This window comes from Dermochelys coriacea, chromosome 10, assembly GCF_009764565.3.
Source record: "Dermochelys coriacea isolate rDerCor1 chromosome 10, rDerCor1.pri.v4, whole genome shotgun sequence".
Taxonomy (NCBI): Eukaryota; Metazoa; Chordata; order Testudines; family Dermochelyidae; genus Dermochelys; species Dermochelys coriacea.
In genome coordinates, this window is record NC_050077.1 from 50,712,655 (window position 1) to 50,729,762 (window position 17,108).

General features: G+C 40.3%; 1 protein-coding gene across 3 annotated transcripts in view; it reads right to left on the reverse strand.

Annotated features, from left to right (window-relative positions):
* Positions 1–17,108, reverse strand: part of UBE2Q2 (ubiquitin conjugating enzyme E2 Q2) — a 74,625-nt gene that overhangs the window by 26,938 nt on the left and 30,579 nt on the right. For 2 of the 3 annotated variants that reach the window (XM_038419143.2, XM_038419146.2), the window contains exons 3-5: positions 10,110–10,214; positions 5,873–5,929; positions 3,420–3,560 (exon numbers count right to left, since the gene is read on the reverse strand). In XM_038419143.2, coding sequence (XP_038275071.1) covers positions 3,420–3,560; positions 5,873–5,929; positions 10,110–10,214 — 303 coding nt within the window. The remainder of the gene's footprint in view (positions 1–3,419; positions 3,561–5,872; positions 5,930–10,109; positions 10,215–17,108) is intronic. The other variant, XM_043493863.1, reaches the window with a different exon arrangement.

Consider the following 17,108-nt stretch of genomic DNA (forward strand, 5'->3'; position numbering starts at 1 on the left):
TGAAAGGATTAGAAAATATGCCTTACAGCGAAAGACTCGAGCTCAAAACTATTTTGCTTACAGAGATGGTGAACTGCTAATAGCCTATAAGTATCTCCATGAGGAACTGATATTAAATATGCTCTCCAATCTAACAGAGAAAGGTACAACATGATCCAATGGCTGGAAGTTGAAGCAAGACAAATTCTGATGGGAAATAAGATGCATTTATTTTTTTAAACAGTGAAGGTAATTAACCCCTGGAACAACTTACCAAGGGTTGTTGTGGACTCTCTATCACTGACAATTTTTAAATCAAGATTGAATATTTCTCTAAAAGATCTGCTCAGGAAATTATTTTGGGGAAGTTCTATGAACTATGTTATACAGGAGGTCAGACTAGATGATCATGAGGTCCCTTCTGGCCTTGGAATCTATTAAATCTATGAAAAAGAGCACAAAGCAACCAGTGAAACTCTGGATTCCAATACCCACTAGGTACTGGTGCTGACTGTCAGAAAGACCTTACTAAATTAAACTGCATAGAGCCTTGAAGCATAAATATAGGTAGACTGGTACATAGTTTTATTTGGGATCCCAAATAAAACTAGTTGTAGTTATCGTCCGCCTCCTCCTTGTAACATTAAATTATTTCTAATTTGAAGGCAATATTAAATTATTTCTAATACTTGAGTATTAAAATGTGATTCCTCAGTAGCGGATCTGTAGCTTTCAGATCTCAACTCCGAAGGAACAAAATACTTTAAGGCATTTAACCAGAACAGGAGCTACTATTTCTGGTGATCCACAAAAATACTGTGGCTCCTTACAGGAGTTGAATACACCATTCTCTGGGCTCAGATGACCTTGTTGATGCTTGTGCATAAAGAGTGCGTTGGCATAAGAAAGAGCTATTATGTAAGTTGAAGCTGCTGTTGTGGAAAAAACCAGCAATGTTCATTTCAGCTCCATGAGAAAGAAAGAGGAAAGCCAACCTTTGCCAAATGGAAGTACAAAATCTGTAAGGAAAGAAAATTCACAGCTTAACCATAAAGAATAAAATTAACCCTATGGGGCCTATTTTCAACTCCATTTAATTTCCACAGAAAGTCAGAGTGACTGGATTGTGTCACCTCACATTGTTGTGCAAGTTTTTTTTTTAATTATGATTATTGTACCATCATCATGAGATCATGAATTTTATATATACACATATTCCTTTAAGTGATGTCTATCCTGAAGCTCTAAGTGGTTATACACATTTTTAAAAAAAGTTATAAAAAAAAAATCAAGCTTTAATGGTCAAGTCCTTGGATGGCAAAAGCTGAGTCCGGTTTGACTTTGCTTAATACTGCTTTTTTCCTAGATATTTTCTGCTATTTTTTGCAGTGAGACAGCTGACCTATACATATTTTAAAGACAGAAAGTTAGGGATAACATTCTGAACTGCATACATCTTTCCTGACCCAAGAACCTAAAGTCAGGGTATGGGAATATAGAAGAATCACTCAACAAAAAGCACAGTCTCCTCCATTCAGCCACCCTATTTCCTTCAATCCACCACCTCAAGAAAAGCACAATTCTCAGAATGCTCCACCAGGTTTAACAAATTCAACCAGTGTCAGACTGATGAGGGGACAGGAGCAGTTCTAGCTGAGGAACCTTAATGCTGGATACCTTGCAACTGAATCACTCCATTTTGAAAAGCAGGGTGCAGTGCCTCCACTTATTTTAAAGCGAGATGGTACTGAACAGGAAGAAGCTGTCTCAAGTAGCCAGATCCTTAACTATCTAGGGCTTCATAGGTGTCACAGCCTAACAATCGCAAGAAAAGCTTAAAATAGATCTGGATATGTCCCAGGCCCAGCTACTGAGATTGTATTATTGGCTCCAGTCATAAGCAGCACCACTTTTAGTCCAATATTTTCATTCTTGACAGATGACAGTCTCCAAATACGAATATCTACTGAAATACCAACGGCAAATTAAAGATTGCTTATGAGTGGGACAGTCATGATAAAAAAAGATTTAGGGACAACACAGCTGGAGTATGTAGAAGGTCCTCAAAAATCCAACTCAGAAAAGCATTGAAGATACTATACTGAACCAACTATATTTTATTTTACAGTAAGCAGGTCGTGGTCTCTAATCTAATTTCCATTTATTTGGTAGGAGTCTTGGTTCCAGGAATAGATGGTTTCAAAAGCTGTTTTATTTGAATCACCTCAGCTTGAAAAAAAATCTTGACTTAGAGATGTTATGCTAATTTTTAGTAAGAAAAGAAACTCCCCCATAAAGAGAACGGTCTATTTCATTAACAGGTCATATAATTCCCTCCCACAATGAACCTGTGGGAGATGGACAATAATTTGGCAGACAGTGTGATTTGCTACATGAAGTTCCCAAACCTCTGAGGAAAGGATAGATGCTACAAGGCTAAGCAGTGCTTTTACTGCTATAATTTTCTGGGGATATTTCTGCTGGCTTTCCAAAGGATGAGACTGTAGATCACAACTGCTCCCAGTTCTGCCTCCTGAAAAGCGATACCTACAACACTAACACCTCAACTGCACAGTGAGATTTCCACCATCAGAAAGAAGGCGTTTTGCAGCCTACAGCTTGCCTTCTGCGCTTATCAAATAGATTTTGCTAGTACTCCATGCCAAAGTGGAGAGGGTGATAGGACTCAACCTTTTCTTTAATTTTTAAATGAAGTACACATGTAAAAAATACTTTAGAAAGTGTAAAACTGCAAGTACTGATTGCATTAGATATTACTGTACTTTGCCTTTTGTATCTTTAATTGTTCTTAAGAGGTATGAACAACAGCTCTCACCTCACAACCTAGCTGCTTCCTGTTGATTCTGCAGAGAAAACAGTCCTCTTATCAGAGGAGGCAAGTAGGAGACAGAGTAGGGAGAAGGAAAACCAGCTAGCTAGATACCTCTGGCAAGAGACCTAAGAAATGTTACAAAGTGTGAAAAATGGATTTGGTGTAAGTTTTTTCACTCTGACCAGTGTGAAAGTCGTTTTTCAGATGAAATGCCAGAAATTCTTTAATATACCTTAAAAAAAAATTAAATTTAAATTGGCATTTTCCAGCTCAGATGAAACAGGCATGCCATGGAGCACTTTGAAGTTGTCACAGTGCCTCTTTGGGATCCAAGCTTCTAGCAAAACCCCCTCAGAGTGAAGGAATTTGAGAAGACATTAGGTAGGGATCAGTTCACTTTGGAGTTTTAGAAGTCTTTTACCAAATCAGTTTAACAGAGTTTAGCTCCTCCTCTTAAGTTTCATAGCTTGAGGCTTCTTTTCCCAACACATGGTAGAAGTCAGCTACAACGTTTGCATACACAGTAGCAAAATTTTATTTGCTAGATACACTGCAGAACCCAGTGCTACATATAAGTGTATTAAGTCCAATACCCAAGTAAACTTACATTTAGGTGGTCTTGTCTTTGATTCTTTCTGATTTTTTCTAAAATTGCAAGGTTCTCTTTTTCAATGCCTTCATCCTCAGATTTCTTTCCATCAACAGGCTCTTCCTCCTTCATGTCATAGTGATCTAGATCTTCAATGTCCTAAAAGATTGAGGAAAATTTACTGAAACATATGAACTGTAAATTCCAGTTAGCACAAAAGATTGCTCTCCATGCTGGGGTTTGGGGGCATAGAGGGTGTACTCTGATCAGTACCAAATCAGTCATTTTTTGATGCTACTTTTATTTTGCCTAGATTTTGCTATCACCATTAACAGGACATTCTCTTGTAATTTAGGGAGGCTGTGTGATTGTGTACAAGGCCCAGACTCATCTACCCTTCTGCTGGCAGAGACTCTGGTGGCAAAAAGACAGCTTTGTGGGAAGGGGAGGTTGCAGTTTACCAGTCCACTGAAATAGGTAGAAAAACAGGGGTCTAGACCACCTCTGAAGGGAGCAGAGGGAACTTGACCAGAGAAGCTGGAAATGAACCTGTCCAGAGCATCCTCGACAGAATCTTAAATGCAACTTTCCACTTCCACAGTAGAAACTCAAAAGTTGTAAAACTTTTACTAATCCACATCTGGTGCTTGCCAAACATGGAAGACAGAAAAACAAAAAACATTTAGTTCACTATGTGAAGCTTTCATCTGAAAGAGGCCAGAGGGAGCATCTGCATTACATGGACATTAAAAAGGACAGAAGAGATGCGTCACGGTTGAAGACATTAGACTACAACTCAGATCTGGGTTCAAATCTCAGTTGTACAGTCATTCTGACCTTGGACAAGTCATTTAACCTCTGTGCCTTTAAAAATAGTGGGGATAATACTTCTCTACCTCACAGGGTGTTGTGAGGCTAACATATTATTTGCAAGTTGTTCAAGTACTATGATTATGAGGACCATGCAAATACCTAGACAGGTAAGAGTTCATAGGTTACTAAAAAGCAGGATTTGCTCTAGGGTTCTTGTCCAAGTTTTTCTCTCCTGCCACTGTTGTGTTTCATTTGTCCCCCAGATGACATCCTCCTTGCTCAAAGGAGGCTGAATTTCAGTAACGCTGCAAGTATACAGGATGTAACATACTTCGGAATCCTTCAATACAAAATGAAGTGTTATCTACCCAAGAGTCCAGACTGGGAGTATACACCAAATGCTGGGAAACCTTGAGGTAGTAAGAGATGACCTGAAAACCAGGAAAGGTTTTAGAAGTGTCTTCACTTACTTGGTGCATTTGACAGCATTTTGTATGCATTTCCCATCTGTGAGGTTCTTTCAGAGGAGAGAAACATTTTAAAACGGATATAATCATAAGCAGTGCTACTGGTATAATAATAATGGTTTTAAAACTGTACTAGATTTCAAATGGATTATGTCCGACACTCATCTGTCTTCCGGGAAGCACTACACTGCTTCTACATAGTGAAGACAACCCTTTTGCCCAGTGTCAATTGTACAGAATTAGGGGGTTGGTTGAAAGCAAGCAAGTTCTAAGACACTTCTAGAAATGCTCCAACACTAGTCCGTCAGTCTGCTTTACCTAGTAGCTGGCCACAGCAGACTCCTTTAGAGTTATTCCATTCCACGAGGTACATGTATTTAGGTTCTTTTTGAAAAAGTTGCATTAATTCTCTATTCCAAAAACAGTTCCCTTGTTGTATTTAATATCCTTTTTATTTAAAATATAAATTTTAAGCCTGAGTAGTTCTTGTCTAATAAAAACCTTTATATTGTTTACAGACAGACATTTGCTTCTCTTTCAGCCATTCTAGCACATTATGGAAGTAATTTTGAGGTGGGAGTTGCATATATGAAAGAGCTTATTAAAATTAGTATCATGTTGCTATACAATCATATTACCCACTTAAAGTTTGGTCTCTGCTTTTTCCACACTTTGCTCCACTTCTTCAATACATCTGAAGTTAAAGGTTTTTTTTTTTTGTTTTTGTTTTTTTTTTTTAAATTGTTCAGCTGATTTATGAGAGTTAGTGAACAAATTTGCTCCCAACATGAAGCCTCAGTTTCAACTTCGGAAACCTTTTAAAACAAATAAAGCCAGTTCATAGACTATTTGAAATAAGGGTTTACAAAGCAAACTTGCTGATATGGCACAAGCTTTTTATATACTGTTGGAACAAACAATGAACAGATGTCCATGTTTCAACATTCAAATACCTCTTTCTCCGCAGAATACTTTGAGAAACTATATTTTCGTGGCTGAAGGGTTATCTGAGAATGCCAGGTAAAACTTCAAAGTTTTTGGTCAACGTTCATACTGCAGAACTTTTCAGAAGGCCATTTTTTGCTAGGAATATGTGCATTTTGTTTACCCTAGCAATCAAGGCGAGGATCGTGCAGCCTCTTGAACACAAACATCAGATTTACAATACAACAAGTTCTCAGAAACACATACTTCGCCCATATCTTCTTCCTCCTCTTCCTCTGATGTTACTTCTTCCGTCGTTCCATTCTGGAATATAAAATTAGGTTTCATGAATTGTATGGATTTTTTTTTATTTATTTTTTTGCTTAGCATCACAGTAGCAGCTCTGGTATGGCAGGAAAGAAATGCAGTACATATGAAAGTTTACATTTATCAAGATTCACACAGGACTGCAGCTTAATCTAAACAGATCAAACAGAAAAGTGAGGCATGCCCAGTTTTATTTACTCCCTTACCAGGAAAGGTGGTAGATATATTTATGTGAAAAGTTCAAGTTAAGATGCTGCCAGGCCATTATTAGCATAGCTATTGTAACATTAAATCTAATAAAGTGGGAGCTTAAAAAGGATATGATACAAGGATATCTATTTAAAGACAGTGGTAACTGTGGTAAACTACTAAAATGAGATAGATAGCTTTCTGAGGTCATGACAGTCATCTATTTTTTCAGAACATTCAGAGTCCACATGGATACTATGATGGCCTCAATTAGGTCATGAGCTAACTAAAATCTGTTTACTTCTATAGTAAATATGAATTGTGCAACAATTATAAAATACTGAGTAAATGGTTTTAGTTCAAATTTTTAATGAATTGTCACATTATATGGAACAGCAAGTTGAATCAATTCTTCAGTAATTTGCTGCAGATTATCTCAGGTTTGCCTTGAGTTTCCTGGCGTAACCAGAATTGTTCATCCGAAAATGCATCCGATGAAGTGAGCTGTAGCTCACGAAAGCTTATGCTCTAATAAATTTGTTAGTCTCTAAGGTGCCACAAGTACTCCTTTTCTTTTTTCAGAATTGTTCAGTGAAACTACTTCCTTTTATGATGATCTAGTGACTTGCAAGTCCCAGAGTGGAGTTTCCTTTTCCTTGTGTGTAACTGGGGAAAGACAGATATACTATACAAATATAATCTTGCTCATATTTAGTCACATTCCAGTTTAGTTATTACTATAAGTTATGTTACCACATGACAACCATCTGCTGTTCTAGAGGAGTTTAGAAGTCATGTTATCTTCTTAATACATATAAATAAAAGGAATATTCTCAGAGCCTATTACATATACTTACGGCTCTACCAAATTTACAGCCATGAAAAATGCATCATGGACCATGAAATCTGGTCTTGTGTGCTTTTACCCTACACCAGTGTTCTCAAACTTTTGTACTGGTGACCCCTTTCATATAGGAAGCCTCTGATTGCAACCCCCCTTCTAAATTTAAAAAAAAAACCAAAACACATTTTTATATATTTAACACCATTGTAAATTCTGGAGGAAAAGCAGGGTTTGGGTTGGAGGCCGACAGTTCATGTAATGTACATGAATGTAATGAGGCCCCCCCATGTAATAACCTCAAGAGCCCCTGAGGGGTCCTGACCCCCAGTTTAAGAACCCCTGCCCTACACTATACAGATTTCACAGGGGGAGACCAGGGTTTCTCAAACTGCGAGCCCTGACACAAAGGAGTTGCAGGGGTGGGGTCGCAAGGTTATTTTAGAGGGGGTCGCAGTATTGCCACCCTTATTTCTGAACTGCCTTCAGAGCTGGGCAGCCAGAGAGCAGCAGCTGTTGGCTGGGTGCCCAGCTCTGAAGGCAGTATCCTGCCAGCAGCAGCATAGAAGTAAGGGTGGCAGTACCATACCATGCCATCCCATCCTTAATTCTACACTGCTGCTGGCAGTGGCTCTGCCTTCAGAGCTGGGCTCCTGGCCAGCAGCCACCGCTCTCCAGCTGCCCAGCTCTGAAGGCAGCACCGCCACCAGCAGTGATGCAGAAGTAAGGGTAGCTGTACCACAACCCCCCTGACCCCACAAACTTGCAAGCCACTCCCCCAAATCCTTTTTGGGTCAGGACCCCTAAAATTACAACACCTTGAAATTTCATATTTAAATAGCTGAAAACACAAAAGGAGAAAACCATGTCAGATTTAGGCAAAGGCTCTGTGAGATAGGACCAAGATGTTATCTGCAATACATGGGGAAGTAGAAAAAGTGACTCAAAGTTGTGGTCGGTAAATTTAACAAAAAAAAAAAAAAAAAAAAAAAAAAAGATTACAATAGCTAAAGCTGGAGCAAGTTAGGCTGTCTAAGCAATTTGGCTATGGGGACCAGAAAGTGGAGTGGGTGAATTTTTGAAGCATCAGAGGAAAGAGCAACAGGATAGCATAGCATGGATGTTTATGTATTTGGGTGGAGAAGGGAGGAGTTGAAAATTCCAGGTAACAGCCCATGCTGACAGGGAGAATGGTGGGGTTAATTGTAATATAGCATCCGGGAGAACAGATACGCTCAGTTGTGGCCCTGGGGAGCCTGAGATAACAAAACCATCCAGACAGAGATGTCAGATGTTTAAGATAGCTAGCTATGACATCCAAAGTGGAGAAGTACATGTGGGTGAAGTCTCTCAGGGTTCTATTCTTGGACCCCTCTTCCAGAGAAAGAGAGCTAAAGAAACCACTGAAAAAAGTGGCTGGAGAGGTAAGAGGAGAACCAGGAAAGAACAGTAATGAAAGCCAAGAAAGTGCAGGTTAAGAATCAACAGTATCAGAGGCACATGAGAGATCAAAGAGGACTGAATATAGGCCCCTTATGACAGCCAGAAAGAGAATGAGCAAGTGACATCAATTTCCATAAAATGGAGATAGTGGAAGGTAGATTACAGTAGATCTAGTGGTTTTAGGTGAGAAAGTTGATGCAGTGGTTGTAGGCAGACTGTAAGTTGAAAGCTGAAGTAGAAGGGGGAGGCAATATATTAGTCAGAGTCAAAGCTTTTGTTTTTAAGATGATGTGGCTTACCAAAGCTTATTCGACCCCTTCTATTCTGTGTACAGAGGAGACTTTTATGGTTTAAGATGAAAGGCTGGCTGTCACAGGAGTACGAGTTGGAAGAGAATAGGTGAGAGATAAAGATCAGTGACTACCAACAGCAGGAGAGTAGGACTAAATGAAGATAACAAAATACAACTCTCTCCTTGAAGAGGAAGCAGCATGTCAGAAGAGAAGAGTGGACTGAGAAAGCAATTGAAGATGGCAGACAGAAAATGGATTCAAGTAGTAGAGTCATTTAGGGGGCTAGACAGTAATGCAAAAGAAAGGGAAAGTTTGCATGGGCAGAAGTTCTCTAGATTTTTCTCCAGAGATTTCAATGCCATGGGAGCCAATATGGGACATGGCTGGAGCTAAGTACGTTTGTGGAGAGGGGTAGCAGCGGCAGCAGTGCAGTGGGTGAAAGTCAGATTAGGAGGACAGACTAGGGATATGAAGGACAACAAGAACAATGGAGAATTCAGAGATGTTGATAGTCTGAAAGTCACAAAAAAGAGTTGTGGGATGCTGATATATTGGCCTGAGATCAGGAATTCAGCAAGAGAGGTAATAAAGAGACCTGTGTTTAGTGAAGACCAGGTCCAAGGAATGGCTGAGTCAGGGACCGGGTTGAAGACTGAATGAGGTGGCGAGAAAGAAGGTAGAAGGCCAATAGGTCAGATGAGACAGTCAATATAATAATTAAAGTCACCATGGATAAGAGTAGATGACAGATGAAGAGAGGGGAGCCAGGAGTTATGAGGCAGTAGATAACAGCTGAGTGGAAGGGGAACGGTGGAGTTAATTTTGACAGAGGAGCCCAAAGGATCACAAATAGGTAGGAGGAGGAGAAGAAGAAAACAATAATAGAAAAGGCAGTCACTGTCAACATGCCTCTTGCTAGCTGCTTCAGGCATGGAGAGATGGAGAAGGAATGCCCTTTGGGTCACTAAGAACCTACTAATATATGCAGTAAAAGAATGAGTATGAAAATAGTTACTCAAAGTTGTTCCAGAAGCATGGGGAAAAAAAAAAAAAAAAAAGTCAAACAACGGATGGAAAACATTCTTTTTGGAGTCCCCAAACTAAAATCTTGGGCCAAGTTCACAACTGAAAGTCCAGATTTTGTACACAAACGCTTCCCCACAACCTCTCCCTCACTGGGAATTGGGATGGGGGAAAAGGGGAGCTGTACATTATTCTGTCAAAGTAAATCCTACAATAAAATTAAAAAGGAAGGACAGGTACCCTAAGTTTTGGTATAAAGCAATAGTGCTTTGTGTCCAAACACTGGCTCCTTTAAGATCATTCCTTTCCTTCTTGCTGTATACAATCTTGTTAGAATTAAAGAACAGGCTTTTAATTTCCAGTAGATGTCTAGACCTTTTGGATTTACCTGTCCTGTTGGTAATGGCTGATCTAACATCTCAACATCTGGATGTTGAGGAAGGTTGTATAATCTGCAGAGGTCACATATCAATCGCTTCAGTTGTTGAAGAAGCTATAAAAATTAAAAAGACAAGTTTTATTTTAAACACATTTCCAAGTTTCTACACCAGAAGATACCGAACATTCAGCCTATCACTTTAACACATACGTACAGAACTAAGTTCACACAGTATTAAGTCCAAAGAATGGTAACATAAGTAATTAAGTTCCAGGCACTCATTTTTCTATAATGATCACACTCCTATAAATTCCTAAATCAGGAAACCACCAGCATGGCAAGTCAACAATGGAAACAGTAGAAGTTTTCTGGGTTTCATAGCTCAAGGATCAAATTAGTGCCAGCAATGTCCATGAAGCTGCTCCACCCTAAAAGCAGTGAAATAGATTACATCTCAAGAGGCATAATCTCTCTCTCAGCTTCCTGTCTTGGAGAAGTGTGCTTTTTAAATATGAACTCAGCCTACTACCCCATAGCTTGGAGCCATGTGGCCATGGCCTTACCCTTTTCCAATCCACTTTGGGCTAACACACCCCTAGAGCAGTGGAAGCTAGTAGTCCCAGCATAAGCAATGAGACTGGCCCTTGTGCAGGGATAAGAGGAAGAGTGATCTCCTCTCTCACACCTGTCCTCCTGTAATAGGCCCAGGCATAATTTCAGCCCAAATTATTAGAACTATTGGATTCCAGTAGTTCTTAATGTGCTATTGATTACTGTATCTTGCAATAAAATTATAATATGTAAATGAAGTGACTTCACATGGTCACGGTATCCACAACATAGGCTGCAGAACTGGGGAGTGGGTGGGACTACCATGATCATGGTCCAACTACCTTTTGGCTGGGCCAAACCTTAGTGACAATGAGACTGCGTGGTGTTGCAACCAGGTACATGGATTGCTGCACCACTCAGATTTGCACTAGGTCACAACACTCATTCAAAATCACAGGGGGCAGATGTAGGTATTAATGATTCATGTCAGGCTGCTGATGGTGGAGGAAGGGGGTAAAGAGAGGAGATCTATGCCTTTTCCCACTTCCCTGCATAGAATAAATTTCTTTATTTCTGCAGATGAGGAATAGTGGCATTAATTTTGCCTCTTACCACTACACTTTAACTGTTTGCATGAATTCATTTCCATGATTACTAACATTCCAAACCTCCGAGCAACTCACAAACACCCACTTTAAAAAAACATCACAAAATGTTTCCTTCCTTCCTCCTTTCCAAGCCCTCAAACATGAATTAGGCAAAGGAGCAGTGATTGCAGATTATATATTTCCTACATGATCTACAAGGACTATGCACTTGTCATAAAAATAAAGGGAAGGGTAACCACCTTTCTGTATACAGTGCTATTAAATCCCTCCTGGCCAGAGGCAAAACCCTTTCACCTATAAAGGGTTAAGAAGCTAAAATAAGCTCACCAGCACCTGACCAAAATGACCAATGAGGAGACAAGATACTTTCAAATCTGGGGGGGTGGGGAGGGAACGAAGGGTCTCCGTCTGTCTGTGTGATGCTTTTGCCGGGAACAGATCAGGAACGCAGTCTCAGAACTTGTTATTTAGTAAGTAATCTAACTAGAAATGCATTAGATTTCCTTTTTTTTTTAATAGCTGGTAAAATAAGCTGTGCTGAATGGAATGTATATTCCTGTTTTTGTGTCTTTTTGTAACTTAAGGTTTTGCCTAGAGGGATTCTCTGTTTTGAATCTGATTCCCCTGTAAGGTATTTACCATCCTGATTTTACAGAGGTGATTCTTTTATCTTTTAATTAAAGTCTTCTTTTAAGAATCAGATTGATTTTTCATTGTTCTTAAGATCCAAGGGTTTGAGTCTGTGTTCACCTGTACAAATTGGTGAGGATTCTTATCAAGCCTTCCCCAGGAAAGGGGGTGTAGGGCTTGGGGGGATATATTGGGGGAAGACATCTCCAAGTGGGCTCTTTCCCTGTTCTTTGTTTAACACGCTTGGTGGTGGCGGCAGCACAAAGTTCAAGGACAAGGCAAAGTTTGTACCTTGGGGAAGTTTTTAACCTAAGTTGGTAAGAATAAACTTAGGGGGTCTTTCATGCAGGTCCCCACATCTGTACTCTAGAGTTCAGAGTGGGGAAGGAACCTTGACAGCACTATAATACAGAAGATGAAGCCTGCAGACAGAGTTGCCAACCCTCCAGGATTGTCCTGGGGCCTCCAGAAAGTAAAGATTAATTTTTAACTAAAGATGTCATGTGACAAAACCTCCAGGAATACGGCCAACCAAAGCTGGCAACCCTACCTGCAGGAGCTGGAGATAAGGTACTAAATTGCAGACAGATCTCCCTTCTTGTAGATCTCCCTTCTACAAGATATTAGGGAGAGAGAGTTTTCCTGCCACTTTCAGAGTGCAAAACAAGATATCTGTTTACACAGATCTTCCTGCATTAGAAGCAGTTAGTTTTAAGCTAGAAAGCCCCGATTCCCTTTAAGTATTTCCTTATAAGGAGAATCCCTAAGGAGGCAATCTAGTTCATCAAAGGCGCAGAAGAGATCATCAGTCAGGACAATGCAGATACTTCAATCAGTTTATTTTGGTGTTTAGTAGTATTTCTTTACATCACTAGTCCTGGAATTGGCAACCATTTTAAAGATACAATGCCTTGTGATTAGCTGAGCTAGATACACTTACCTTATCCCACAGGAGCTGAAAATCCAGGTTTTCCAACAGCATAAAGCACTTGTTCCTAGCTCAGACTAGTAGCAAGACAGTGATTTTAGGGACTCTTAGCTGACAGAAAAGCTGCTTTCAAAAAGTTTATAAAAAAAAAATGTAAATGAGTGTTTTCCCCCTTTGTAGCCTGATTTCCCTTAAAAAGGAAAGTTACTTGCCAGCAGAAGGCTATGAATTACAGTACCAGTACATTAATAAAAAGCCTAAAGTAGCTCTTTTGTATCTTACTTATGCCACACTTTGTGTCTGAGACTTGCAGGTCATCCTGACAACTCCTCATGAATAACATGGGTCATGCCAATAAAGCCTGTGTACTACCACTATACATCTAGAGGAAAACAATATGTGGTGGAAAGATTTTAGCAACACAGCTGGGAAGACCACACTCCTCATGAGTTGTGCTATTTTTCTGTAGCTTTCTATTTATTTTCTAAAAGCAGCTGACATTTCTGTGTATTCTGAATGTTAAGAGTCCTAAGGAGATTGATTAGTGGGTGGAGTACAGATGAGGCAGCCAAAGGCGGATGATAAATATCACATGGATATCTCTACCACATGTATATACAGGGCCTATCAATCGGGGGGGGCGGGGGGCTGTGTGTATATACACCTGGGAATAGAATAATAGCACTAAAACTCAGGGATAACCGAGTCAACATTATTTAAAATTTTATTGTAAAAAGTGAATTTTATTGTAAGAGAGCACTCCCCAGTAGGAACATTTCTAAAGGCCCAATAGCTGTAGTTAAACTTCTAAAGAATCTGATCATTTTTCACATGGCTATCTATAGCTTCTGAGCACATGGACTTTTTAAGGCAATGTCTACACTACCAAATCACATAGACTTAACTTACATCAGCATACAGCCCCTGTAGTTAAATAATCACTTGTGTATGCGCATGCGCGCGCACTTAGCTTTGAGTCAGCGGTGCGCATCCTCACCAGGAATGCTTGTATCGACTGTATTATCAGTGTTGGGCATTGTGGGACGAATCCTGAAAGCCAGTAACAATTGATGTAAGCAACACAGTGTGTAAACTGAACAGTGTGTCGACCTAATTACATTGACTACGCTGCTCCTCGAGGGGAAGTGGTGTTGCTAAATCAGCACAGAAAAGCACTTCAACAGCAAGATCGATGCAAGCCATCTTACATTGACCTAACCCAGTTGTGTAGACTAAGGACTAAGATTTAGCTCTGCTATTACTAGTGGGGGCGAGGAACAAGCCTATGAGCAGCAGCATAGGGTGGGGTGTGATTGCAGAAAGGAGGAACAAAAGTCTCTTACTTCTGTCCTTGCTTCTCCCCCACCCCCTTTTAAAAGAGAAATAAAAGGGATTACGAGAGAATAAAAAGCCACTTTCTGCCTCTCCCCCTCCCAATGGGATTCAAGGATGAGAGAGGCTCCCACAGTCAGGGGTTGGAAGGGAGAAGGTTCCCACTCTCCTGCATCCAGGATGGAGAGGACCCCTCCTTGCTTCCAGCAATGGAAGTCTGGTGGCTTAGAACAACTTCCAAATTATTTAATCCCTACTAGACAAGTGTGACGTTGCACTCCATATGTTTATGGAAATATGCTTTGACCTAATATAATGTAACTGGAATATGCTTTAGGCAAAAGGTCTCTTGTAAGGTATCATTACAAGGTTTGTAATCTACTAACTGTGTTCATACTATTTATATGAATGTATCATTCTTGTATCTGAAGCGAGAAATATGAAGTATTTCTCTGAAGGCCTACTGCTATTATGCAAAAAGTGTAGGCTATTAATGGTGGTTTAGAATCTTGATGGCTCCCATTGACTAGGACAATTAGTTGTAAATGGCTCTGTTTACTTGCAAGCCTTCCTGTGTTCTGAGAGCCAGGCTGGGAAGAATGGAGGCTTGGGATCTCACAAGACATATGACCATGTCACCTGGTACTGGAATCCATCTTAAACCTGGTGCTTTTCCATTTAGAAAGAGGGGTGGGAACCCAGAGACACAAAAGATTCCCACCTTGTGCAAAAGATATAAAAGGGGGTGGAAAAGAACAAAGGGGGCTGCCAGTCATAAGAAATCCCTTAGTTACCACCTGAGCTGGAACTAACAAGAACTGTACCAGGGGAAAGGGTTGGGCCCAGACTAGGAAGGAGTCTAGTCTGTGAAAGAAGCTTATTGGAACATCTCTGAGGGTGAGATTTACCTGTATTCAGTTTCTTAATATATTAGATTTAGACTTGCGTGTTTTGTTTTATTTTGCTTGGTAACTTACTTTGTTCTATCATTATTTAAAACCACTTAAATCCTACTTTTTATACTTAATAAAATCACTTGTTTATTAGTAAACGCAGAGTAGGTGATCAATACCTGGGGGAGCAAACAGCTGTGCATCTCTATTAGTGTTATAGAGGGCGGACAATTGAAGCGTTTACCCCATATAAGCTTTATATAGATTAAAACTGATTTATTTAGGGTTTGAATCACATTGGAGCTGGGTGTCTGGGTGCTGGAGATAGGTGACTTGCTGAGCAGTTTTTGGTTAAAGCCTGCAGCTTTGGGGGCGTGGACCAGACCTGGGTCTGTGTTGCAACAGGCTAGCGTGTCTGACTCAACAAGGCAGGGTTCTGGAGTCCCAAGCTGACAAAGAAAACAGGCTTAGAGATAGTTTCAGCACATCAGGTGACTGTCCCAAGGGGGTCTCTGTGACTGAATCCATCACAACAGGTATGGAAATAGTGTACAATAGGCATCTCATCACGTGCTGCCCATAGACCCAGTTATCTCCTACCTTACCCCCTTCTTTCTGGATAGTACAAAATACTTAGCAATTCAAGAACACATTCCCTCTGGAGCAGCTCAAATTCTGTCTCAACTGCCCTGTGAGGTATGCAAGTAACCTCATTTATGGAAAAAGAAACAGACATCAAGTAAAACTACTTGTTTTAGGTCACACAGAAAGGCTGCAGCAAAGCTGGGAACTGAACCCCAGTTGACATGTCAACCACAAGGCCATTCTTTCCCATCAAGTCTGGCTATTTCCAGGGTTTCCCTGCACCAATCTGTCTCAGACACTAGCTCTCCATAATAAGGGTCACCACCACCTTCCTTAAAACCGGCAAGGTTAGCAAGCCACAAATTTCCCAGCAGTCGGAACAATGTATAAAGATGCTGTGATGAAAAGTGTCTGTATTACTTGTGACTCAATTTCTCTGGCCAGTTTTGTACTATGACCTGCCTGAATGCACAGTGCCAAATCAGAGGAAGCTTCAGAACTCAGCTCATGAGATAAAGCCATGGCAGAAATAAGTCAGCATTACATACACAGCTTTAAAGGAGTTAAGGTAACGATGGTTAGGCCATCAAGTGGCAGGACAATTTACCTCGCTGGCTCCATCCATGCTAGGATGTTTTACTCTTCCCAAGGCTAAACCTGGGATCAAAAAAGATTTACAAAACCACACAGACCCTAGAAAAGGGAGGTGTTATTTTTGGGTGAGCGGAAAGAGACTGGCCAGGATGTATCAGTGAAAAGACCGACAGTCAGAGAAAGGGAGAAGGCTGCAAGCATGTAGGCTGTTTCTCCCAATCCAGAGATGTAGAATTAAGACAAACCTGTGGAGGTTAAGTTTAGATAAGGGAATATACTTGTAGGTCTGTTATTTTAAAATCCTCTATGTGCTGTGTACATTTTGTTTGTTTTTTAAATGCTCCCAAATTCTCAGAAAATCTGTGCTAGATCTTATAGATCCAGGCTATCCAAGAAAGATGCAATGTCTAAGCCAGAACACCAGTGACTCTTTTGTATTAGATTCCTCTTCCCTGTAAGGTATTGGAGTACAGTCTATTTGACAAGCCAGAGAATCTTCAGGAGAGAGGTGCCATAACATGATGATTTAGAAGTTCTTGGAGGGCTATGACCGTGGCTGATGAGAGGCCTACCCACCCCAACTTGTGCACCATTTTAATGGCAAGTTCAGTTGTAGGCTGACTGGGTGAGACACCTCTCATATCTCAGTACCTGCCTGTTTAGATTTTCTTGGCAAGTTTAATATCAGGATACTTGTTCTTTTGGCAGAATCTTGCATCAAAAAAGATTCTGCAGGAGGGCAGAAGGACATTTTCCTAAAAACACAAACACCACAGGAGAACTGTGAAATAGTCTTGCACACACCCAAATTATATCGTGGTAACTGAGTGACTCCAAATAGAGCTATGAAATTATTTATACCCCTCAAGGGTTCTGAAAACTTGTT